This window comes from Lampetra planeri, chromosome 47, assembly GCF_965212315.1.
Source record: "Lampetra planeri chromosome 47, kcLamPlan1.2.h2, whole genome shotgun sequence".
In the NCBI taxonomy this organism is placed as follows: Eukaryota; Metazoa; Chordata; class Hyperoartia; order Petromyzontiformes; family Petromyzontidae; genus Lampetra; species Lampetra planeri.
The window spans coordinates 5,619,833-5,645,493 of record NC_136153.1 but is presented as its reverse complement, the minus strand read 5'-3'; the positions used below and the strand labels follow the sequence as shown (position 1 = coordinate 5,645,493).

The window sequence follows — 25,661 nt, the reverse complement described above, 5'->3', positions numbered from 1 at the left end:
CCTTAATTTCACACAAAGGGAAAAAATGTAACAAAATAATATTATAACTATTGAATTTTAACCGTAATGGCTCAGCCTCTGACAGCAGGCAATCCTATTACTCACTACAAATAAATTATTTATGAAAATAAACACTTTCAGAATATCTTGGGGACGTTTTTTTCCCTTTCTCCGCAGCCTCCGAAGAGAAGGCAAGGCGAGGACGGACGACGTCAAGGGCTTGCCGATCAAGGTGCTGCGCTCAGGGTCACATGGAGCGGCAGCTCGTACATAAGCCAGTGCCCGGATTCTCACCTGGCTCCTCTCTCAGCTCAATGGCCACACGTGGTTTTACGAGTCCTTTACAGGCTTGCAGCGATACAACATCCGTGATTTTATTAATTGTCATGAATCACGATGACAATTCTGATCCGTGCGATGTCTGCCCCTAAATATATGAGGCTCATTATTTTTTACTTGTTTCTCCGCGGACGTACGTGTCATGCGCGTCAGCATTAACACTTTTCCCAGTACTGTGATCATCACCTTGCTCTTCCGTTTGCCACTAATTTCCATTCCATATGACGTTGCCAAAGCTCTGTCTGGTCTACAGGTTGGGTCGGACAGCTCTTCTTCTGAGCCTGAAATCAGATCAGTGCCATCTGCAAACCTAAGGTTGAAGAGATGTCTCTTCTTCCAAATGATACCGAACTGTGAAGGGGTCCAAGGGCATCTGGCATGATTTGTTCGAAATGCAAGTTGAATAGGCTCGAGCGGTACAGGACAACCTTGTCCTGTACCAGCTGTGATGGCAAGAGCCACTGTCTAATAGTGTTGTCCACCTGAAATGCATTATATGCATTACTGTAATGGTTGCATGCCAAATTAAATGTATTGTCAGTGTTCATTACACTAATGGGCCATTGAGTGCAACGGGACATTATTCCATGAGATTGAGGGCAGAGTGTCTTGTTATTTAAAGTAATAATAATTTTAATAACGCTTTCCTACTTATCCAGAAAACCCTCAAGTGAGCTTCAAGACTCTTATTTCAGGAGTGTCCGTCTACATTGGTATGTGTGGCCAATTCCTTTAATGGAGCGTTTGACACGTGGTCAGAAACTGCAAACTGGAGTGCTTGGAGAAAACCCAAGCATAGGAATGGATAAGCGCTCACTGAGCCACCCCAGACGGATTCAATGATCTACTTGCTGCACTACCGTATCCTTACCAATTTGTTTTTTTATCAAACAACCCTTGCCACTGAAAAACTGTTCCACCATGGGATATACTTGTCACCGAATCATACAATTACCGAAATAAAGGGGGTGCAAACAAAATATATATTTTTAATTAAACAAGTTAAGAAATATCACTCATACCTACGCATGGATTATGCAATGCTTTCTAACATGCACTTGTGTTCAAGAGGCATTAGCTGTACGGAAGTCGACAGGTAGACGTCCGGATAGACACGAGTTTGCATTTCGCAAAACAGTCCTTTTCCCTCCGGTTTGCATCTGCAAGTTTTTGCCAACCAACCAATTTTAGCCGATTCCTCCAGTAGGTTAAGTCGCTAAATAGCAAGACATCACCGCACACTAAGTAATACTGGATAATCTTTACAACAGTTGTAGTGGAAAGACAGACGGACGAAAGGTTACTGGATAAACGGTTTCAACTTTGAGTTAGAAAAGTAAAAAATATACAAAATGAAATGTGAGAAGCTCCACCCTCTCGTTATACGGGAAGCAACAGCAGTAGAAAACTACACTTTTTTTTACCAGGTAAGGCCCACTGAGCTATATAGCTCTTTATCAGAAGCGACCTGGCCACAACAAATAGTGACACAATCAAAGTGGCTTATCACGTGGAAATGTATAGCAGCCAAAACTCTAAATGCACGATTATAGATGTGGAGGGGGAAACAACGGAGGACCCGGAGAAGACTCCACGCGACCACTGGGAGAACGTGCAAACGCCAAAAACACAGGCGTCAGGTTCGGGTTTGAACCCACAACCTCCTGTATACCAGGCGAGGTAGTTAACATCTCGCCACCGCAGCAGGAACAGCAGCAGCAATGCCCTAAGCCACCCGTGCGACACTTGCATGTGTTGCCATGGCGATCTCACCCAGGGACTGGTAGAGTGCGGCCATCTTGGGGTGGTCCCAGCTTGTACTCTGGGTCTGGTGGCTGCAGGGAAAGAGGGAAAGAGAGAGATCGCAATGAGTCTTCGTGCGAGACGATCACCGCTCACATGACCTTGACCCGTGGACACGTGAACACTGCACTGCCAAGGTGCCACGATTTGTGTTTTGATTTAGTGTGCTGATCTTAAAGGTGCATTGAAAAATGTTGATACTCCGACTGATGCTCCTGCTGTTGTGGAGTGACTCATGCAGCCAGCTATGGCTGCAGGGTTTTGGTAGTACATGTTGTTTACGTCGTTTAATGTGAAAATTCGGTCACAGTTCCTATGACCACTGTTTCATTGCTTTCATGGATTTATTTTGGTGATTTTCGAAAAGTTTTTTGGTTTGGCCATGTTTGTTTGTTGTAGTACGGAGTAAGACTGATGGCCTTAATCTAAGTTGTCTTGTGGTTGTTGTTGTTTGACTTGCATCCCACTGGGATATTTGCACAGGGTTGGTGTACGGTGATTTTTCTGCAATATTTTGCTGTCTTTTCTTGGATTTTCTGTTTGCACATAGTCACTTTAAGATGTTTTCTTGTTCATGTTTTTGTTTTTTGTTTGTTGCGGTTGCACCCGATTCAAGAGCCGAATGGCTCACAGGGCTATACCTAATAAATTAACTTTGAAGTCAAATAATCCACCTGAATGTACATATTTCAAACGTCTTTCTCACCGTACGTAGCCAACCGTGCTCACCGGAGAAAGCCTCCTCATACTATATCAGTCACGAGGGCTTTTGACCATACTTTACCGCGCCGGTTCGTGTGGGTTGGTGAAAAGGGCGGCCCAGTAGCGGTTCAGATATCACTCGCCACTCATGTTAGTCACGGTTGTGATTCAAATTCAGGTGAAGAGATTCATAGCGCGGCGCGCTAACCAACGCGCCACTGATCCATCCCCCTGAATTCATACTCCCACTAATTTATGAAATGTATTTGTCGTTCTAACTTAAGAGTTGAGAAACAAAAGTAGCACAATAACAATAATGATTACTTATTTTTGCCAGGAAAAATACACTTTCAGGAAGGCTCCTGCATTGGGTTTTCATGCAAAAAAATGCAACCAATGAGTTTTAAAAAATGTATATATAAATGGGTAGAAATTGGAATTCCCGGAGAAAATCCACATGGAACGTGAGGGCAACACTATCCCCGTACAACTGGAAATAAATGGAGATCAGTCAACTTGCTGTACCTCATATTCTTAGGTTTTTTCGGTAAAGTCACGTAGGTAAAACATTAAAATTAATGAAAGTAAAATAAAATAAAAATCACGACGTTTCGGAGGCAACACAAGTCTCCGAAACGTCGTGATTTTTATTTTATTTTACTTTCATTAATTTTAATGTTTTACCTACGTGACTTTACCGAAAAAACCTAAGAATATGAATCATTGCAGTCACGAAAGCTTCAAATCTAGAATTGCTGTACCTCCTTCTGCTGGCCAGGCAGGGAACGTCACCTCGACGTGCACGGGAAGGACGTTTCACAACATTCGCGTGATCCACCAACCCTTGGCCTCCACTACTGCTTGGGATTACAACCGGCCGTTTGCTTCACCTGATCCCGTGGGGAGCGGGCGAGAACGCTTAACGCAGATAACCCAACGGCTCAACAACAACCGCTGCCTCACTGCTGTTGTGGAGTGACTCATGCAGCCAGCTATGGCTGCAGAGTTTGGTAGTGTATGTTGTTTATGTCGTTAATTGTGAAAATTCGGTCACAGTTCCTATCATCACTGTTTCATTGCTTTTATGGATTTATTTTGGTGATTTTCGAAAAGTTTTTTGGTTTGCCCATGTTTGTTTGTTGTAGTACGGAGTAAGACTGATGGCCTTAATCTAAGTTGTCTTGTGGTTGTTGTTGTTTGACTTGCATCCCACTGGGATTTTTGCACACAGTGTTGGTGTACGGTGCTTTTTCTGCAATATTTTGCTGTCTTTTCTTGGATTTTCTGTTTGCACTTAGTCACTTTAAGATGTTTTCTTGTTCATGTTTTTGTTTTCTGTTTGTTGCGGTTGCACCCGATTCAAGAGCCGAATGGCTCACAGGGCTATACCTAATAAATTAACTTGAACTTGATCTGCGAGTCACAAAGTGATAGTGTTGTGTTTGGACACGGCTAAGAAAGAGAAAGTGGGGATTGCAGGCCATTAATCAGTTCATGGCCGTGGCGACTAAGAAGGCGCTGCAATAAATAGTGTTAATTATACGCGAGAAAGCACATGGAGGAAAAAAAAATACACTGGAAAAAATAGAAAAACAATCAAATAACAACAAAGCTAACGGAATGAGTGTATTGCTTTCCTGAGTTGAGCATGTTAAGAGGAAGCATCATTCAATTAAAGCAATTGTAAACGCGTTCTTTTTAAATCACGTCACTGTTTATTTCGACGCCTTGGAAAAGATAGCGCAAGAAGGAAAAACACCGAATGCACTGAAAACTTTTTGTCTTGTTTTCTAACTTTAGTTTTTGGCGGTCGTACTCGCAAGACGTTTTTAAACACCACCCAGTAAACACACATATCCGGCAACTGGCAATATTGTAGAATTGTAGGCTCAAAAATTTGACGACCAAAGCCAGTGTTAGCATACGCTGTGTGTCTATGTTGTGTGTCTCTCTCTGTGTGTCTCTGTGTTGTCTCTCTCTGCTCGTGTGTCTCTCTGTGTGTCTATGTTGTGTGTCTCTCTCTGTGTGTCTCTGTGTTGTCTCTCTCTGTGTGTCTATGTGTGTGTCTCTCTGTGTGGCTATGTTGTGTGTCTCTCTCTGTGTGTCTATGTTGTGTGTCCCTGTGTTGTCTCTCTCTGCTTGTGTGTCTGTTTTGTCTCTCAAATTGAGCAATCTTTGGAAGAACGTCATCAACCAGGTAAGGTGCTGACTGTTGTGTTAGCCGACTCTCTTGTGTTGGATTGCATTGTATTTCTAAGTTCACTAGGTTTGTTTTCTACCTGATGACGATTGCTTGTGTTGCAATCAAAACGTCGTATTCTATTATTTAATGTATTTTCTTTCTACGTGACTTTACCGAAAGAACCAAAGAGCTGTATACATATTCTGATTTTACGGCAGTGTTTGTCAAGAATGACTGGCAGTAAGGAATTGAACCGACTTTTACAAGAACAGCTTTTTGTATCGTCCTTCACAAAACAAACAGTGCAGAAGGCAGTTAAACATCTCTCGGAGTTTGTAAACCTTGCAAGGACAAGCAACTCACTCGAGGTGAGTTGTTGTACAGCATGCGGACTATGCATTCTTGGAGAAAAAAATATATGACAATGAAAATGTAATGTTTATTTATAAAGCATTTAACGCACATTAATTAACGGCAAGATAATTGTTGCAGTGCTTAGCGAAGCTGGCGACATCAGTTCGATTCCAAGTCACAGTTAACATTTACATCAAGAACATATTGTACATATATAAGGGGGTAAGTGGCGTCTCAATAGTTAAAACACTGCACGATAAACCAAGTCACCTTAAGTTTGATCCTCGCTGCGGCTAACATACAGTGGGGAGTGGTATCTGAAGCGGGATTGGTCTCCGCACTTTTCCCAACCTTAAATAACCAGGACGGTGAAATCTGGGTAAACAATATTTGCGACACCAGTTAGTGCTGAACTAGTAACTAATTGGCAGGTTTTGTTGACGTGACAAACCTTACTAAACTGGCCGTGTCGGGTGGTGGCGGGTTTAACGACACATTTTATACTTACGCACGCTATCTAACCCAACAAAAACCTCTTATGGATCTTTTCGATCTTCAGCCAACATTGGATTGACGAAAAGTTGTACATTGTATTTGAATATATATAGCATCGCTGTGGTTTGACTTAGTTGGGTTCAATTATAAATGGGAGCAGTCAACATTAATGAGCCTATTTTTCAAGTGGCGTGGGTGAATGTTTAAAAAAAAAAACCCACATGCACTTTTTCTCATAAAAGATTTAAACCTTTATTTAGAGGAAAGAAAGAGACTATAATTGGATGGGCTATTTATACTTGGTGACAAGGGACAAAATTGTGCAAGTAATTAGCTGGAGAGAGAAAAAAAACTGCCTTTGTAATGAAAATAAAAAAATGTTTTCAACGTCACCTCTTCGGTGATTTGTGTGCCCGCCTGCACTGATCTGCCACACTAATGGAGTGGTGGCACCCTGCCAAGCTCACGACCCAGAAGCGTGAGGTTCAATTCCTAGCAAGGGTGCGCTTAAAGCACGGGGCGTAATTATGCACCCACCATAGCCTCTCTCTCTCTGCTTAGTGGAAATTCGGGAGGGATGCCACCCATCCTGGATTCCCCATGATTGTTCTCTTTTAGTGGCAGCCGTCCTCCTAAAATCTGTAAGTCTTCCCAGTTACGCAATTATACACTGCTCAACACAATGGGCATACATTTTTATTTAAAGCTTTCGTGACTGCAGGGATTCATATTATTGTTTTTTTCGGTAAAGTCACGTAGAAGGGAAATAAAAAAATAAAAAAATAATGAAACAATAATATTTTTTTTCCCTTCTACGTGACTTAACCGAAAGAACCAAGAATACAATGGGCATAGTTCTCCCCCTCTTCCGGTACTGAGAGATATTCTTCTTCCTAAGGTGTGTCCTGGTTTTTCGCATCTCAGAAGTCTCGACCCCATATATAATTGAAGGTAAAAATCCATGCTCGGCGAAAATCTCTTCCAGCCCGTATTGGCCAGCGTATGAGAGCAGTCTAACGATGCCTCTCCAGTGAAGTGGGGCCTGACCCCCGTGCGCAGGGGCCTATTATTCACTGTGGTGTTTACACCGCAAGTTGCCCTGCTTAACGATGTCGCTTGTATACGGCACTGCTCAGCTTAACCGTGGTAATCCAAATTTGTTTTTTTTAGTTGGGAGTTGAAACTACTATTCCAAACAACAAATCGTTTGCCCGTAAGCGTACCGGCGCAGCGTGCAAATGTTAACCGTTGCCACTCGACCTAATTTCACTGTGGAGAAACTACAGAGACTGGAGTGTCCGATTGTTAAAAGGTGCAGGTCTGGTGAGTACCTTGACCCTGCAGAAAAGTGGTTTTCGCCGAGCTAGCCTGCACGTGGGGGGGGGCCGGCGTTTGACGCAAGACGTTACACCGAATTGTCTGGATTATAAGGTGCACCCCCCAAGACTTTGGTGGGGCATGGAAGAGGAAAAAAAAAGTGGTTTTCATAAATGGGGAGTGCACGGTACTATGGACCGCGCTCTTCCAGAATACGATTCTGAACGGCTGCTATCAAAATGCGTCGCACGGGCAGACAACGTGTTCTCCTGATGTTACAACACACTCGCCAACCATCGGTTTAAAATACGGAACGCATCTTGTAGTGCAGAGAATACTGTAGCTCCGAAAGCCACCTGCAAAGTGTGCGGCATTAACCACTGGAATTTTACAGACACGACGACCCGACCGAGGCGGCTGCCGAACAGCGCGATTAAACGGGTTTATAGTTTTTTTTTTCCGACGGCAATAACTTTTCAAAAGGAGAAATGTTTCGACAGGCTTTTAATCATACGCGACTCCGAGCCAACGGTGCGGACGATTATTTTAATTCCATATGCAGCCTTTCATCAGAGTGAATAACAACACCCCACGCGAATGGGTACCATCCACCAATGGCCATGTTGTGACGCCAAAGTAAGATCCAGTTTGGCCAACTCTCCCTGCGTCTCCCCCTTTCCTTTGATGTCCACTCAACCCCCTCCACCCTGCCAGCCCTGGTGTTCAAAACATTTTACTTCGTTGGAAACTTACAACAACTAAATTTGCTCTTGGTAAAATTCCAATACCGTATGTAAATCCTAGTTATTGGGTAAGAGTAATAGCTGATCATTAAATGAATATATGAACAAATAACAAATACAGTAGACTGATAAGTCAACATACGGAACGGCGCTTTTGCTTAATTCTTGGGTCGTTACGTAAAACATCTCAAAGAGAAAAAAATTAAAGAGCTGCCAATTTGGGGTGAATCGACTTGCACTCCCATGCCACTTTCTGGTGATTTAATTGTATGTGCGTCGAACTTCTTTCGCACCACGCATAGCCAAACTGTGCTCATCGGATGTGCCAACAAACGAAATACAAACAGCGGTTCCTAAACAAATAAGTTGTCCGTCGAGATGTAATTCATGATCAAAGTTTAAGGTAGTACATTCATTGAAGAATCCATTCCTTTCTTGACATTGTACCCATGTGGCACGCAGAGCGTTGCGCAGAACACATGCCGTGCAAGGTAAACAAAATCAGGAAGAGAAAAAAAAACGATTCTTACACACGCGGTCCCACGTGTGTGTCATGAGCGTGACAAATAACATGAATTGATCCACCGTAGCATCGCTACACCGCTGTGTTCCAATTTATATCAACGTAAAGGCAAAGGAGCAGCAGGATTGGGTGTTCTTTATCACGGTACTGTGGGGCCCTCACGAGAGGGAGCTCCACAAAGCCTCTCGCGACGGTATTTGGCCTACTCTTCCACGCTGGCAAGACACCACCCGCTGCGTGGACGGAAGGCGGGCGAGGGATCTAAGAAACTTGCAGCAAATCTTGTGCCGGGAGATGGAATTGAACTGCTGACCTCTTCGATTGCAAGTCTAGGTGCGGCTAAACCGTTACACCACAGCAGCGTTCCTCCTGTCGCTTGAGGCGTTTGATTCTACCAGGTACCGCTTCCTGAATCAAGCTGCCCAACCTGAATCCCCCCCCACTGCCCGATTGTGTGGGATGTCTCTCTCATTAGTTCCGTCTAGCTGCAGGAGGTGTTGCCCAGGTGCCTGATAACGACAAGTCAGACGAGGGAATATGCAAACCGTGCAAACCGCATTTTTGTCATTTACGCTGGGGGAGCTTTTTCAGGCCAAATAATCCCATGGTGTTTTAAGTGTCCCATTTTTTACTAAATCAAAGGTGCCAATCACAGCTGCTGCTGCTGCTGCTTGCTGCTGCCACCTATTGCTGCACGTGTCACTGCGAAACCTCAGGTATGATTTGTAGCTGCTGCCTGTTGGGCAAATCACTGCCCCCCCTCCGTCTCTTTGGCCTCGGCTGCACTAAACACGGAGGCTGTAATCACAGCAGGTGCGCGCACCTGACATGCGTCCACGTACTGGCGGCAATACCAACAAAACAGAAAACACACACACACACACTCTCGCTGGAAATAAGGGTTTCCGTGAATAGATGGGTTTACCTGAAAATGACACCGTGTAAAGTTGAGCGTATGCAGGACACTGCAAACTGGGCATTTTTCTTAAAACACAAATACATGTTATTTCGCAGCCGCTACTTGGTTTTTAGAAAAACGCTTGAGACGTGTCAATGAAATCGCAGATATCCCACACAACGTGTGTCCGAGTCGCCCGTTTGTGTAGGTGAGTGTTTGTTTAGTTTGTGTTCACACATTATTGACGTTTCATCTTGCGCGGAATAAACTTTGCAGGTGACGAGACCACATCTCCGCATCATACGAATGTCTGTTTGTTTCGCCATCCCTTCCCGCTTGAGCTTGGCAGATTTGATTGTAACATTACGATTCCGAGAAGGGCTATGAAGAGCCTGATCTAAGAATTGATAGATAATTTAAAATGTTGGAACAAGTGTTTGCATCGATGCAAATTAAGCTCGGGTAAAATAAACAATACTTCGAGATGAAAACTATTTTTTTTATTTTACCAGGCAAGGTCCACTCAGCTACGTAGCTATTTTTCAGAAGCGACCTGGCCACAAATGATAACTTAACGAAGTGGCTCATCATGTGGGAATTTATAGCAGCCAAAATACTCTAAACGTATGTTTCTAAATGTGGAGGGAAAAAAACAGAGGACCTGGTGAAAAATCGACGCGACCACGGGGAGAGAGACACACACAAACTCCAAATATACAGGCATCAGGGACAGGATCGAACCCATGACCTCCTTGTATACCAGGCGAGGTAGTTAACATCTCACCACCGCGGAACCCCACATGAGATGAGCTTTGCGCACACGTCTGCGTGACAAAATAAGAGTGAACGTGCTATGCGAGGTGGAAAAAAATCGATCAACATTAGAGTCCTCTGACAGCACCTGGCACCAGTCTAGGGGAAAACAGTGCCATTTATTTATCTTTACATACCCAGCGACAAGCCCTATCACTTTATCCTGACAAGAGCTGACTCCGGTCTATTGAAAAACCCTTCAAAGCGTGTCCCATTTAAGATGAGCACGTGTTTGCTTTGCGTACACTGCTGGCTTTAACCGTTTTCACTCGAAGCTCTCCGATGCGGATTTCAGGTTGGGTCGTGCGTTTGTCACAACAGCCTCTTCTTATTCTTCTTGCGAACATTGGTCGAATCTTGCGGTCAATCTGTGAGTTTCTGTTTCCCACGGAGGCGAGCAATAATAACAGCAAAGGTTTCCGCGTGGGTCGCAAACTCTCACGCCGATTGCACTTCATGTCAACGAGGAAGTAGCTTCCGTGCTGCCGTTACGGTCTTATTTCCATTTTGTGAGTCACAAGTTGAGCCGTGAAGTCTGTGGGGTTTCTCACGCTGCCAGTGCCGCCGGGCATCCCCGCCGCACTCTCGGGCTCTCCGTCATTCGCCACTCAGATGTGAAACAGGTAAATGGTACAACGCGCTAAAAGCACGCCGACGTCGGGTGAACGTGAAAGAATGAAATGAAAACTAAACGGGTTAGAGGGTGAGGGGGGGGGGGTGTACGGCAGGGAGTCAAAGCTGGCATTTGAGAACAATTCCTGGGACACTACTCCACGAACTTATAATTTTGGTTCTTTCGGTAAAGTCACGAAAATAGAAAAAAAGAATTATAAAACAAAATAAAAATAATAAAAATAAAAGAATACGTTGAAAATAATAAAAGCAAAAAACCCACGACGTTTCGATCGCAACACAAGCGGTCTTTTTACATTTTTTTGTTTTCTATTTACGTGACTTTACCGAAAGAACCAAGAAACTCCACAAATTGTTGAGCGTAGATACTCGAGGCGTGAACGCTCACTGCGCCCCCCTCCCCCCCCCCACACTCTCTCTCCCTTTCCTCCCGTGGCCTATCGAGTAACAGGATTTCAAACAAGGTTGAAGGGGGGAACGGGCGACAGCTGAAGAAACAAGGGGTACGCACTTGGGAGATGAGAACAAATCGGGGCAACAGCAACAAGTATGTGGAGTATTCTCAAATCAGATGCAGGATTAGTGCCACCCTCTCCTCCTTGTTCTGATACACTCCCTTTAAATGAAAAACAAGCTCTGTTACCATGCAAAAAATGTATATGCAATATAGCTTTTTTTGTGTTGAAGAGGGCCTGCTAGCCAATAATGTCGGGTAAGCCAAATATGTGTTTAAGAAGCCTGATTCTGCTGATGAGACCCTGAAAGATGGAAACCATCCCACAGTTTTGCTCGCTTCTGCATTTGCTGCTTAATAAGATTGGCCTGGAAAGCTACTAGGCGGAAGGACTAAAACAATAACATGTGTATTATTATATGCGAAGATACCAAATGCAGTTATGCCTAGGAATCCGCTTGTAAAATAAAAATGTATCAATGCACAAAGGCTTAAAACCTCTCTGTAGAATTCATCAAAAGGCCAAACTAAATGCAGAAGTCTCTGCGCTGCAATCTGTCTCAGAAATCTGGCACCTTTGGGGGGAAAAAAGCCAAAGTGGTCGAAGAGAATAGGCAGCAATGTTTATTTGATATAGATTTATGCCTCAGGGCAGTGGCTGGTAACTAAATATCATAGCGCAGAAATAATGGGGAGAGTATCATACCACGAGGAACCTTTGTCTCTGCCCGTCAATACACGTGTCCGTCTGCCTATTTATCTGCCTGTCTCATCAGCTCAATTATAATCAAGTATCTGTTCGTCGATCTCTCTCGATCTGGCTCTTCTCATGTTACATTTCCTGACGTCGGCTTGTCTTTAGATTCCTCGGAGTTTTTTTGTTGTACTTTTTGGTTTTTTCGGCAAAGTCACGTAGGTAAAAAAAAATCAAATCAAATAAATGAAAACAACTAAATTAAATCACGACGTTTCGGGCGCAACACAAGCGTCCTTCTTCAGGTGGGGACAACGTAGTGAAAGCACAACCGCTTAAGTGTGTCTAAGAGATGGCTGTGACGAGGAATTATCTAGTCGCGGGGGATGGAGGGAGGGGAGGGGCCATGGTGAGTGTGTGGGCGATGTGAGGAACGGGGTGGGCGCAACGTACGGAGTTCAAACTGAAGCTTTGTGATGCCGGGGGCGGAAGTAGATAAGGAAGCTAAGATTAAGCAACCTTTTGTTTTTGGTCAAGTTCCCATGGACTGACTGCAAAATATCCCCATTACACCAATAACTTGCTCACAACAAAAGTCCCGGAAAAACCTCATCGGGGGCATTCGATAACGGCAGCAATCTTTGGCGTAGAGCTCACGAAAAAAAAAAGACGCGAATTATCTTAACATTCAACTATTGCAAGAATATTAATTCTCAGGGGAGCAAAAGTAGTTTAGTTCTCAGGGTATGTCTATAATTCTGATAACATTACAGCCCTTTGTCAATCCACTTGTGCATAAAAGGCCTCTCTCTCTCCATGCTTTGCCGATCAGGGCTTTGTTTGATTGTACTTCACCGCACTCGTCAGCGCAGATTTAAGCCGCATCACCCCCGTTGATATTTATATCTCCAACTCCTATCGACTCTCTCTCTCTCTCTGACCTCTCGATGTATGCCCTATGAAAAAGGGCTATTGCCCGAAACGTCCCTCATTATATATTTCTTCTTTTGAAGAAATTTAAAATACTTATTGGACTTGTTTTAAGATAATTCATGTTAACGATTCAGTTCGGTGAACGGCTTGCCTCTCTCGAGTGCCGGTTTACAGGTTCAACCTGTCATGAAATCACATATTCTTAGGTTTTTTCGGTAAAGTCACGTAGGTAAAACATTAAAATTAATGAAAGTAAAATAAAGACGGAAGCTTGTGTTGCCTCCGAAACGTCGTGATTTTTATTTTATTTTACTTTTATTAATTTTAATGTTTTACCTACGTGACTTTACCGAAAAAACCTAAGAATATGAATCCTTGCAGTCACGAAAGCTTCAAATCTAGAATGAAATCACATCTTCCCACTCACTTCTTCAGAAGCCAGCCAATCACTCATTGCTCGGGCCATCTGACTGTAGTTAGAGGAATGAAGATAATTGATCTCAAAATAGGTTGGACTATGGTCCATAATGTTCCACTTTATGCGGTTATCACAAAAAATAATTTACATCCCATTTTCAATACACCGCTTGAAGAAGGCCTTCCCATACCATACCAGTCATGACGGCTTTTGACCATACTTCACCACGCTGGTTAGTGTGGGTTGGTGAAAAGGGTGGCCCAGTACTGGCTCAGACATCACACGCCACTGATGTTAGTCATGGTCAGGACTCAAACTCAGGGTTCATAGCACAGTTCGCTCACTCACCGTGCTACTGCTTGCCTGGATGAGCAGTTTGTGTTAGCTCCATGAAAATAAAGACAATTACAACCCTTTCAGCATCTACGTCTCTACCGCATGCAGAGTTAGGCAAAAATCACCACGATATTTGTCATTAGTCGTAAGCACAACATTATAATCATTACATGTCTGGCCCATGCTGCTATAATTGCATCATAAATAAAGCACCCGCAACTCTTGGCAGTGAAGCAAAAGAGCATTGTAGACAAATAAACCAAAGCATGAAGAAATCACACTGAGATGCTTAAAAACAAATATGCGCAGGACATAGGATTTCATACTGCAGGTGCCCATACCATCAACTCCAGTGGGCACTTACATATGTGCATGTGGGCAAGAACCACAAAGACACACACGCACGCACAGACACGCACGGAGAATTATAACCGTGCAAAAAGAAAAACACCCAAGGGAATAAAAGGGATTTGGAGGGGGGGGGAAATCTTGGAATGTGAAACGGGCAAAACGGCCGTCGGCTACGCACACGCCTGGGATTATGGCGAACACACGAGCTGCTGCTGCTGCTGCAGATGCAGCCGCTCCCCAGCCCCCCCCCTCCTTCCCCTGACCCCCACGGCCCCCTCCCCCTGCCGCCCCCCACTACCCACACACCCTCCCCACCAGACAACCGAGTCCCCCCCCCCAACACAATTTTATCCGAGGACAGCAACGCAACCCCCCGTAACCCTCGCTCAACCCTCGCCCCCCCCCTGCTCCCCCCTTTGCTCCCCCCCTGCTCTCCCCCCCCTTGCTCCCTCCCCCCTGCTCCCCCCCTTGCTCCCCCCTTCGCTCCCCTCCTCGCTCAGCACCCGGCACGGAGCGCAGCGCAGCGGAGTTTAACGCGACGCCGAGGAAAACAAAAAAACACAAATCGCGTGGCGCGGGCAAACCTGGAGATGATGTTCATGTCCATCATCGCCGAACGCGATCCGGTGCAGGACGGACGCAAACTTGGGAGTTGAGTGAAAAGTTAGGGCAACCCCAACGACGACGACCAACACCAACACCACCACCACCACCACTCACCGAGCCGAAAGCAAAATAATCATCGGAATAAGTAGCCTGGAAATGATTCGGACTTGAAGACCGATTTAGCGAGCGGCAAAAGCGAGGAGGAGGCACGTCCCCCCCTCCCAATCCGCTCGCCAGCCGAGAGGCTTCAGACCATTCCGAGTTCACTGCACGCGCGACTCTGCCCCTGGAGAGCAACGCGACCAACCACTTATGAGAACCGAGGCGGCGGAGGAAGAGAGAGAGAGAGGGGGGCGGGGGTAGGCTGCGTGTGTGCGCGGGGAAGGGGTGGTGGTGTGTGCGTGTGCACGGCAGGGTGGAGTTTACGCGATGCTGCTGGATGCGACGCGAGTTTTGGAGCCATCCACTCAGTACGTACGCGTGGAGGGGGGAGAGGGGGGGGGGGATAGGGGAGGGGAGAGGGGGGAGAGGGGGGGGGGATAGGGGAGGGGAGAGGGAGGGGGGGAGGAGAGGGGGGAGAGGGGGGGGGATAGGGGAGGGGAGAGGGAGGGGGGGAGGAGAGGGGGGAGAGGGGGGGATAGGGGAGGGAGGGGGGAAGGAGAGGGGGGAGAGGGGGGGAGGCGGAGAGGGGGGGAGAAGGGGGAGGGTGGGGGGGAGAGGGGGGAGAGGGGGGGAAGAGGAGGGGTAATCCAAATGTGTAGCTTGCGTATGGGGGGGGGGGGGTCTACTGACAATGTACGCATAGGAAACAGGGGGGGTGGGGGGTGAAGCCTTGATAATAATTTGTCGACATCGGCCTTCAAATGAGTTAGATAGTCCGGCGGTGGACTGTTTGCTTAAACACGTTCATATTATTAATCCTGCGTGGATTAAACATCGGCCGTTCTATAGGATTATGGGGGGGGGGGGGGGGGTGCGTCAGGCTGTACGTACGCAGGTGGGGGGGGGGGGTTTAAAAAGTCCGCGTGCGTACAGAGAGGGGGGTCGAGTTTTGACAGATTTTAGCATTCCTACTCAATGGATGGCCCCTAACACGCCGTGCTCACGCGCACCCCACACACGCACACAGCCCACTCGGATTACTGCCGCACAATCACCGCTGGGCTTGACAGACAGACAGGGCAAGGTAGGAATTTTCCGCCAGGGAGATAACTTTTCTTTATTTACTTTGATGTCCTCTTTCTTTTGCCGTTCTCAGGCAGAAGCGGGCGCACCGCTCGCTAAATATGCAGTCGGAGGTTTTGTCTACGGCATAATCCGACATCTGGCAACGAGTTCTACTCAAAGCGGCAAGGCAGGGACTGTTTTCTTAGTGCTCTGCAGCATGATAAGATAGCGTACGAGGATGGGTTAGTCAGCGCATTAGAAACTATGACGGGTCACAGCCGCATCAGCACCACCTGGGCTAGTGGTCTCGAGATGTTTTTACATTGCAGCGATGGGGGTCATCGGTTTTTCTGCGGCATCCACACAACGAAATTGTGTCACTCGCTCTCAACTCAATTGACGCGCAAGCAGACTGAACGCAATTCCCGAGAAGACTTCGGCTCGGCGAAATGGAATTGAGAAAACCGGTTCGCTTGCAACGGGAGAATTCTGATTGCAGGGGGCACAGGGGGGGGGGGGGGGGGGCGAGGGGTGGGGGCTTTGTCTAGACGTTTTCACTGCGGAAAACTCGCGACCAGACAACGTTAACTTCCGAGGGTAAAAAAACGGGGGGTGGGGGGGGGGGTGGACACTGCCAAACAAACCACAGCGGGTGCAATTTTTTCATCACGCCGTCAAGTTGGTAACAAAAAATATATATATATACCAGCGGCAGTCGGTGGGCCCGCACTCCGCTTGTGGCGAATGAGCTGCAAAAATCCACGCGAGATTTGCTGCCAGTCAAGCAGTGTGTGCTTGAATGGGCGCCATTCAGGCGTATTTCACGGGCGTCACTGTGACGAGATGTTACCTCCCCCCTCGCTCGGTATACAGGAGGTTTCATTTTTTATTTTACTTTTATTAATTTTAATTTTTGACCTAAGTGACTTTACCGAAAAAAACCTAAGAATAGGAGGTTGTGGGTTCGATCCCGATCCCGACCCCGACGCCTGCTGTATATTCGAAGTTCTTTCGGTAAAGTCACGTAGAAGGGAAATAATAAAACAATAAAAATATAAACCAATGAAAGATTTTTTTTACTTTATTATTTCCCTTCTACGTGACTTTACCGAAAGAACCAAGGAAATGAATCCCTGCAGTCACGAAAGCTTTAAATCGAAATTTTATTATGTTTTATTTTGTATTATTTTATTATTTCCCTTCTACGTGACTTTACCGAAAGAACCAAGGCTATGAATCCCTGCAGTCACGAAAGCTTTAAATAAATAAAAAGCCTGCTGTAAATTTGAAGTTCTCCCCGTGGCCGCGTGGATTTTTCTCCGGGTCCTGTGGTTTTTTCCCCTCCACATTTGAAATCAACGTGCGTTTAGAGTATTTGGCTGCTATAAATGTCCACACGATGAATCACTTCGTTGGGCTACCATTTGTGATAGCTAGGTCACTTCTGAAAAAGAGCAATAAAGCTCAGTGGGCCTTACTACCTGGTAAGATAAAAAAATAGTATGCCCCTTTTCATTACCTACCCTTGACCTTGTGAAAGTCCTCGTGTGCCACCACCAGGGAAGGAAAACAACCGAAAACATTAAATGGGGCATGTTTATGCGTTCCCCCCCCCCGGCTCACTCGCGCTCCTCTTCTTAATTGCCACATTTTGATGACGTTTTCTCCCCACGGACGAGAAAAGCGAAACAGACAACAATAATAAACCGACGCGCAAAAGCTCAGCTCCCCGAGAGCCGCCGTACGCACATTACAGCTCCGCTTGCGAGTAACGGAGGGTCGTCAAGCGATTATACGGCCAACTTTAGGGTAGCGGCTCAGGGCAGAGCCATATGAAGTTCGAAGGAGGCCCGGGGCTTTCCAGTTATCGTTTTTTTGCATATTCTATTATTTCCCTTCGACTGTTATGCTGCCTCCCATGGCCCATGGCAAACGCTCCATTGGTTGTTGATATCTGAGTTTGAAAGCTAAATCAAAGTCGAAATGAACAACATTATTTTAATTTCGGCACATTATTGGCAGTAGAACACAAAGTGATGTCGTTATTTTAATTACCAGAAAATAGGATTCATCAATGCTACGCTGGTGCATTTCAACCATTAAGCAGCTGTGGATATTTCTTTGGTTGGCCCTCAAAATCGGAGGCCCCGAAAGCCTCTAAGTCAATCCGGGGCCCTGATCTTGGCCAAGCATTGAAACACAGCTTTGAGTTTTTATAAAGAAACTAAACCAGCCTTCCGATTGACTTCAAAGTGAGCCGAGGCATTTGTGATCATCTGCCATTTATGCTCCTGAGTCAATGATTGTGTAAATGTCCCATTACTATGGTGGCGGGTGAGAGTCCATCCAAATGGACAACTACCGTTGACTTTCCCACAATGTGGATGGCACAATTTATTGACCCAGGAAGGTATGGCGGAAGGATGGGCTGAGCCGACACGCACAACCAGGATTTTAACTCGCAAACTTTCAGGGTTTGCGAGCCGCTCGCTCTGCCGCTCGCTCCACGGCCGAGCCACCTGACCGCTCGACCACGGGCGAGAAACCACTGTGCAGTGAGGCAGAGTCGAGGGCCCTCTTGACACCATTCGAAAATTCCTCACACATTGGCCGTTGTGTTGGGGGGAAGGGACGTTATCACTCCAGAAATCTATGGCAACACACGGAATTCCACACGGGGATAACTAAAACGTTTCTGTTTAAACTCAGCGAGAGTGGGGCTTGAAGACTGGGTTATTAAAGACCCCCCCGTACTTGTCAATATTATTTTGTTAAATAAGCGCGGTTTGTTAATTCCACCCTCACTTATTGCTCGTACAGGCATCACGAGCGTACGTACACACGAAGTAAGGGAGCTGCCACAGTTGCGCCATGGTTAGGCCACTGGACTTGCAAACCACAAAGTCGCCAGTTCAATTCGATCTCCTGGTACAGCGGTTGAAACGATGGTTCAAGTTTTTAAAAATCCTCCCGTCACCGCCTCTCTCCGGCCAGCGGTATAAACGAGCAGACCCGCAGTTTGTCGATTGGCAGGTTTGCGTACGGCGAGTTTAAAGTGTGGGTGCGTTCACTTCTTCCAACACGTCTGGTCAGCGTGGAAGAGGAGGCCAAATACCACTTGAGTAAGTGCCCAGTGGAGGCCCTTCTGCCAGCAGTGGCATGAGCAATCTTATTGCAAAGCTGGGCATTAACCTGTAACTACTTTATATAAATGAAGTATTGGGAAAAGTGTAATTCTTATTGTCAAATGTATATTGAGGTGGTGGTACGATTAATCGATTCATGACTAATATCGATTGGCTAAGTTAGCAATACTTGCACCAAATCGCTCGTATGTTGTGTATGTAGAACGTATTTCGCACTGTATGTAGCCAACCGTGCTAATCGGAGGTACAGTGGAAGGACAACAAACTAAACACAAAATCAGCAGCTTCCTCATAGGAATAAATAAATATTGTGCTTCCTAATAGAATTCTGGTGGAGGAGGATTGACTGATTTATGATTCGTACATATTGTATGCAGTATATTCTCACATGACCCCTGTATTCACTAGAGGCCACTATATTCACCACAATGTTGAAAATATATATATATATCGATTTAGGGGCTCTGCTGCAGGGTGCACTCATGGTAGATGAGGTGTTGGGCTCCCTTTGTCGATTCTTAACCAATTTGATTCGTTAACTGGACTGTGAACCGACCCGCCCCTCTACCATCTCACTTCCTATTCTTTCCCGATTCCCTCTCCGCTTTCCCTTGCTTCTCCCCACCGTCCCCGACCCACAGCCCACCTCGTATAAGTTGTTGTCGTCGTCGTCATTCGGACAGAAAATCACACTGATTATTAGATCGTATCGCGTTCCTGGGAGGACAAATCATGACACCCGCTAGTTTGTGTGTCCAATTTCACGGTAACGGAACTAGAGAGATGGAACATCTTCAATTCAACAAGCAGAAGGTGTCATTGACCCGAGAAGACAAATGTCTCTACCCCATTGGGCCCGTCAATGACCCACTCTTCTCCACACACCTGTCCCCTCATTCCAGCGGAATGCATATTTAATGACTCTGACAGCACCAGCGGGAGGGAAGGACTCCCTAATTGGCCTCCCTCCGTCCCTCCCTCCCTGCCTGCCTGCCTGCCTCCCTGCCGAAAACCTCACGTTTGGCCACGACCTGTCCAGCAGAAGCCACGCGCAGGCTTTAAGGTCACTCGTCACTCAAGCGACTTCCTCCAGCTGCCTCCCTCTCTTCCCTAAGAATCCTACCCCAATGGCAAGTCCTGCTCCCCCATTATCTGTTCACCACAGGCTCGAACGCGTGACCCCCCATGCCAAGTGTGGCGGAGCCTCACTGCGGCGACCAGGAGAGTTGAGGGTTAAACTCTCGCACAGACCCACACTTAGATCCAGACTCACATAGACCCGCACTTAGACCCAGAGACTCACATAGACCCGCACTAAGACCCAGATACTCACACAGACCCACACTTAGACCCAGAGACTCACGTAGACCCACACTTAGATCCAGACTCACATAGATCCGCACTAAGACCCAGAGACTCACACAGACCCACACTTAGACCCAGAGACTCACATAGACCCACACTTAGATCCAGACTCACATAGATCCGCACTAAGACCCAGAGACTCACACAGACCCACACTTAGACCCAGAGACTCACGTAGACCCACACTTAGATCCAGACTCACATAGATCCGCACTAAGACCCAGATACTCACACAGACCCACACTAAGACCCAGAGACTCACGTAGACCCACACTTAGATCCAGACTCACATAGATCCGCACTAAGACCCAGAGACTCACACAGACCCACACTTAGATCCAGAGACTCACGTAGACCCACACTTAGATCCAGACTCACATAGATCCGCACTAAGACCCAGAGACTCACATGCACCCGCACTAGGACCCAGAGACTCACATAGACCCACACTGAGACCCAGAGACTCACATAGACCCACACTAGGACCCAGAGACTCACGTAGACCCACACTTAGATCCAGACTCACATAGACCCGCACTAAGACCCAGAGACTCACACAGACCCACACTTAGACCCAGAGACTCACGTAGACCCACACTTAGATCCAGACTCACATAGATCCGCACTAAGACCCAGATACTCACACAGACCCACACTAAGACCCAGAGACTCACGTAGACCCACACTTAGATCCAGACTCACATAGATCCGCACTAAGACCCAGAGACTCACACAGACCCACACTTAGACCCAGAGACTCACGTAGACCCACACTTAGATCCAGACTCACATAGATCCGCACTAAGACCCAGAGACTCACACAGACCCACACTAGGACCCAGAGACTCACGTAGACCCACACTTAGATCCAGACTCACATAGATCCGCACTAAGACCCAGAGACTCACACAGACCCGCACTAGGACCCAGAGACTCACATAGACCCACACTGAGACCCAGAGACTCACATAGACCCACACTAGGACCCAGAGACTCACATAGACCCAAACTTAGACCCAGAGACTCACAAAGACCCACACTGAGACCCAGATACTCACACAGACCCACACTTAGATCCAGACTCACATAGACCCGCACTAAGACCCAGAGACTCACATAGACCCAAACTTAGACCCAGAGACTCACATAGACCCGCACTAAGACCCAGAGACTCACATAGACCCAAACTTAGACCCAGAGACTCACATAGACCCACACTGAGACCCAGAGACTCACATAGACCCACACTAGGACCCAGAGACTCACATAGACCCACACTTAGACCCAGACTCACATAGACCCAAACTTAGACCCAGATACTCACACAGACCCACACTTAGACCCAGACTCACATAGACCCGCACTAAGACCCAGAGACTCACATAGACCCACACTAGGACCCAGAGACTCACATAGACCCACACTAGGACCCAGAGACTCACATAGACCCACACTTAGACCCAGACTCACATAGACCCGCACTAAGACCCAGAGACTCACATAGACCCACACTTAGATCCATACTCACACAGACCCACACTAAGACCCAGAGACTCACATAGACCCACACTAAAACCCAGAGACTCATGGAGACCCGCACTAAGACCCAGAGACTCATGGAGACCCGCACTAAGACCCAGAGACTCACACAGACCCACGCTGAGACGCAGATACTCACATATACCCGCACCTCCGATTAGTATGGTTGGCTACTTGTGGTACAAAGGAAGTTCAACATACATGCACAGATATGAGCTCCTGTTAAGAACAACCTGACGATGCTGGATGAAATCTCCAGTGAAACGTCGCTATCCATGTCAATATTGTGAGATCACTCTCACAACATTCACTCTCCAACAACAACACCGGCAACACTGCTGAAGCAGGCATATATCGGGCACGTTCGATTCACACGGCATTTTAATTTATCGGCCGTGTCGGGTGGAGGAGGTTCTAAGACACACACTTTTACATGGCCTAACCCAAAATAAACCAATGATGAATCAATAGATTCTACACGGTATCGTTTGCACCGCCTCATTTGTATCAGTCTCTCTCCCATTCTCTCCTATGTCTATTCTCTGCGTTTCAAGGAACGTGAGCATATTGCTTACATACAATACCAACAAGCCTCACGATGAGATACATTTTCGTGCAACAAAAAAAGACTTCAATGCATGCATTCATTGAAGTCAGCCATTCTTGACACGAGTAGCGGATCGCCATAATCTCAAACGTAGCCAACAAACGCTGCGATTATTTTGCATCGTTACAGCGTGAAGTGGGGGGGGGGGGGTGCTGCAGTGGCGTGGCGCGGCTAACAACGGACTGGAACCCTTCACATCCAGAGGGTCGTCGGTTTACATATCTCGACGTGGCACAGTTGAAGCCGCGGGCAAAGATTATTTTTAAATCCCCGTCCACCCCTGCAATGGAACTGGGCACGCGACGTTTGTCGCTCGGCAGGTCGGTGTGCGGTGGGGGGGGGGGTAACGTGTGGGTACACTCCCACTCCTTCCAGCACGTCCGACCAGCGTGGAAGAGCTCGGCCAAAGACGCTGTTCTCCCAGAGGGGCTCTCGCGAGCTTGATCGCCCCCTCTAGTTGAGGCCCTTCTGGCAGCAGTGGCATGAGCAGAGCGATTGCAGGGCTGCACCTTTAACTCTTGCAGCGTGGAGCAAAGCAAAAATGGCAAATTTTTTTTTTTCCATTCCGTGTTTGCCTCTGCGCCCTTGTTTCCGATTACCGCTGCGTCCAGCCAAGTCTGTTGCTGGCGTGCCCCGGCCAGACATTCGCATTGCATCACCGCCCGCACGCATATGACAAAGAAAGACACACATCGATGGACAAACACACGCGCTGGCGTCTGCAGGTACGAAAGCGAAATAAATAAAGTGGAAAGATGAGAGGCGTCGGCCTCGGTCTTGTGTGCAGCGGGAGCTCCATTATTGACGGGCTCACAAAGCCGGACGAACGGCCGTGACACATGCGCACTTTTTTAAAGAGACGCCCTGCTGTAAAACATATATGTCGCGCCACGCCGGTCAGTGCGCCGTGGGTGAAGGCGGGCGAGCGTACGCGCGGGGGACATCATGCCGAACATCACCGCAGAGCAAGATACACACCGTTACGTAAACTCCCACCGTATTAACAATTTACTTTTATTTGCGAGGCACCTTCCACCAATGTCTTCTAGGTCCCCGAATAGCTTGGCTGCTCAGTGAATGGAGAGTAGCGAAGCTACTGAACTGTGTAAGGGCAGCAGTAATAACTCCTACCGCTCATACGAATCGATGATAACGAAAACAATTTGACTGCCCTCTGTCAATCTACAGCTGCTCAGTCGGTCGCGGGGGATATGTTTAACCGCACGTCACCGAGCTGGTTAGTGGCAGGTGGGATAGGTGGGCGCTTAGCGCACTGACGTGCATCTCCTTCCCAGCCGTGGCTCGCATTGGCGGCGAGGAGCGATATCTGAACCGTCCCCCAAGGTGGCAATGCTCCGTGAAATGTCACCAATCTGACAGGAAGCCTTCATAAGGACATCCTCTTAAGAGCATCAGCCTGGTCCATCAAAGCAACCAAAATTCTAATTTTTGCATGATCTTTTCATGGTTTGAAAAAAAAAAGTCAAAAGCCATCTGATGTATAAAAAAAATTCATAGAAATATGACCAGCAGCAGCGATACGTTTTTGGGTTGTGCCACGCGTTGATTGGCACGACGTCCGATGTTTCACTCCACCTGCTGGGTGCTTTTGTCAGGAATCTGGAACCGAGTTCCTCAATAAGGTCTCAACATGTGCAGCAAAACGTTGGACATCGTACTGGACAGCATGCAGTCCGAGCCAAAAACGCATCGGAGAGCTGCACAGGACAGCCGCAGAAATCTACGCAGTAGCAGCGATGCTGTTTTATGACAGTTCACGACCTCTTTTAGAAGTGGTACCTAAAACTCCTTAAAACTCTTTTATTTTACCAGATAAGGCCCACTAAGCTACATAGCTCTTTTTCAGAAGCGACCTGGCCACAAATGATAGCTCAACAAAGTGGATTTTCATCGTGTGGAAATTTATAGCAGCCAAATACTCCAAACGCATGTTTCTAAGTGTGGAGGGAAAAACCGGAGGACCCGGAGAAAAATCCACGTGACCACGGAGAAAAGATGCAAACTCCAAATCTACAAGCGTCAGGGTCGGGATCGAACCCACAGCCGCCTGTGTACCAGGCGAGGTAGTTAACATCTCGCCACCGTGGTTCCTGACAAGGCACACAGTGATCCACACATGACCTGGCGGTGGCCCTGTGTGCAAAGGGCATTTCGAACTCGGTCCAAAGCTCCCCGCAGACACGGCGCAACGCTGAAAGCACGCGTCTCATCGGCGAGTCATCTGCTTTGCTTCTAAGGCGGGGGACGGCACTTTCCTCACCTTTATCCTTATCCTGCTCCCTGTAGTGTTTTTTTCTGCCGAGGATTACCGAGACATTATGAAGTCAATAATCCTGGTGCGCCGCACGTTACATTTATCCACACGAAGGAGCTGATATTCAAACCCGAATCCCCGCACGGAGCAAGTGTCCGACCCAATATAATCCGTAATTATAATTTGTTTACTGAAAGCGCGGATGCGATTTGAGCCAACACACCGATGCATCATGCGCAGAGATATACGCCGCCTTGACCTTAATCCGGTCGTAATTGCATTAATACACGAAAACTACGCCGGACTATTTGCGAGTCTCTTAAAGGACGATTTGTTCAGCCCACACTGCACCAGAATTCATTACTTGCTGCTCCCCATGCGTCTGTGCCTGCCAGGCAAACTCCAGAGACATGAAAGACTTCTTCACAAATTCTGGCAAATAATTCTACATTTGAAGCTTTCGTGACTGCAAGGATTCATACTCTTTGGTTTTTTCGGTAAAGTTACGTGGGTAAATTTTTTAAATAAAATAAATGAAAACAACTAAATTAAATCACGACGTTTCGGGCGCAACACAAGCGTCCTTCTTCAGGTGGGGACAACGTAGCGAATAACCCGATGAAGTTGGTTTCAATCACCGGCGAAACGTCGTACTCGAATTGAAAATGTTGTGTGTCTCCTCTGCAACATTCTGGTGGTGCTAAAGTAGTAGCTAATTGGCTGTGTCGGGTGGTGGTGGGTTTAACGACACATTTTTTGTATTCACACAATCTAACCCAAAAAAACTTTCCTATTAATAATATTGGTCGCGAACGCCTACTACGACTACTATTACGTGTTAAACAAACTCCGAGCTCCGTGACGTCAGGGGGGGCGGCCGAGGCGGTACGTTCATTTGGCGGTCGATGCCCCTTCCCCTTGTAGCCAGGAAAGCCTCACCCAATTGTCAAGATTCGTCAAAGCCATCA

The 25,661-nt window shown here is 47.0% G+C and overlaps 1 protein-coding gene across 7 annotated transcripts in view; it reads right to left on the bottom strand.

Moving 5' to 3' along the window:
- LOC144733531 (dystrophin-like) overlaps window positions 1–25,661 on the bottom strand; it is a 393,684-nt gene that overhangs the window by 35,035 nt on the left and 332,988 nt on the right. For all 7 annotated transcript variants that reach the window (XM_078615485.1, XM_078615482.1, XM_078615479.1 and 4 more), the window contains one exon: window positions 2,113–2,174. In XM_078615485.1, coding sequence (XP_078471611.1) covers window positions 2,113–2,174 — 62 coding nt within the window. The remainder of the gene's footprint in view (window positions 1–2,112; window positions 2,175–25,661) is intronic.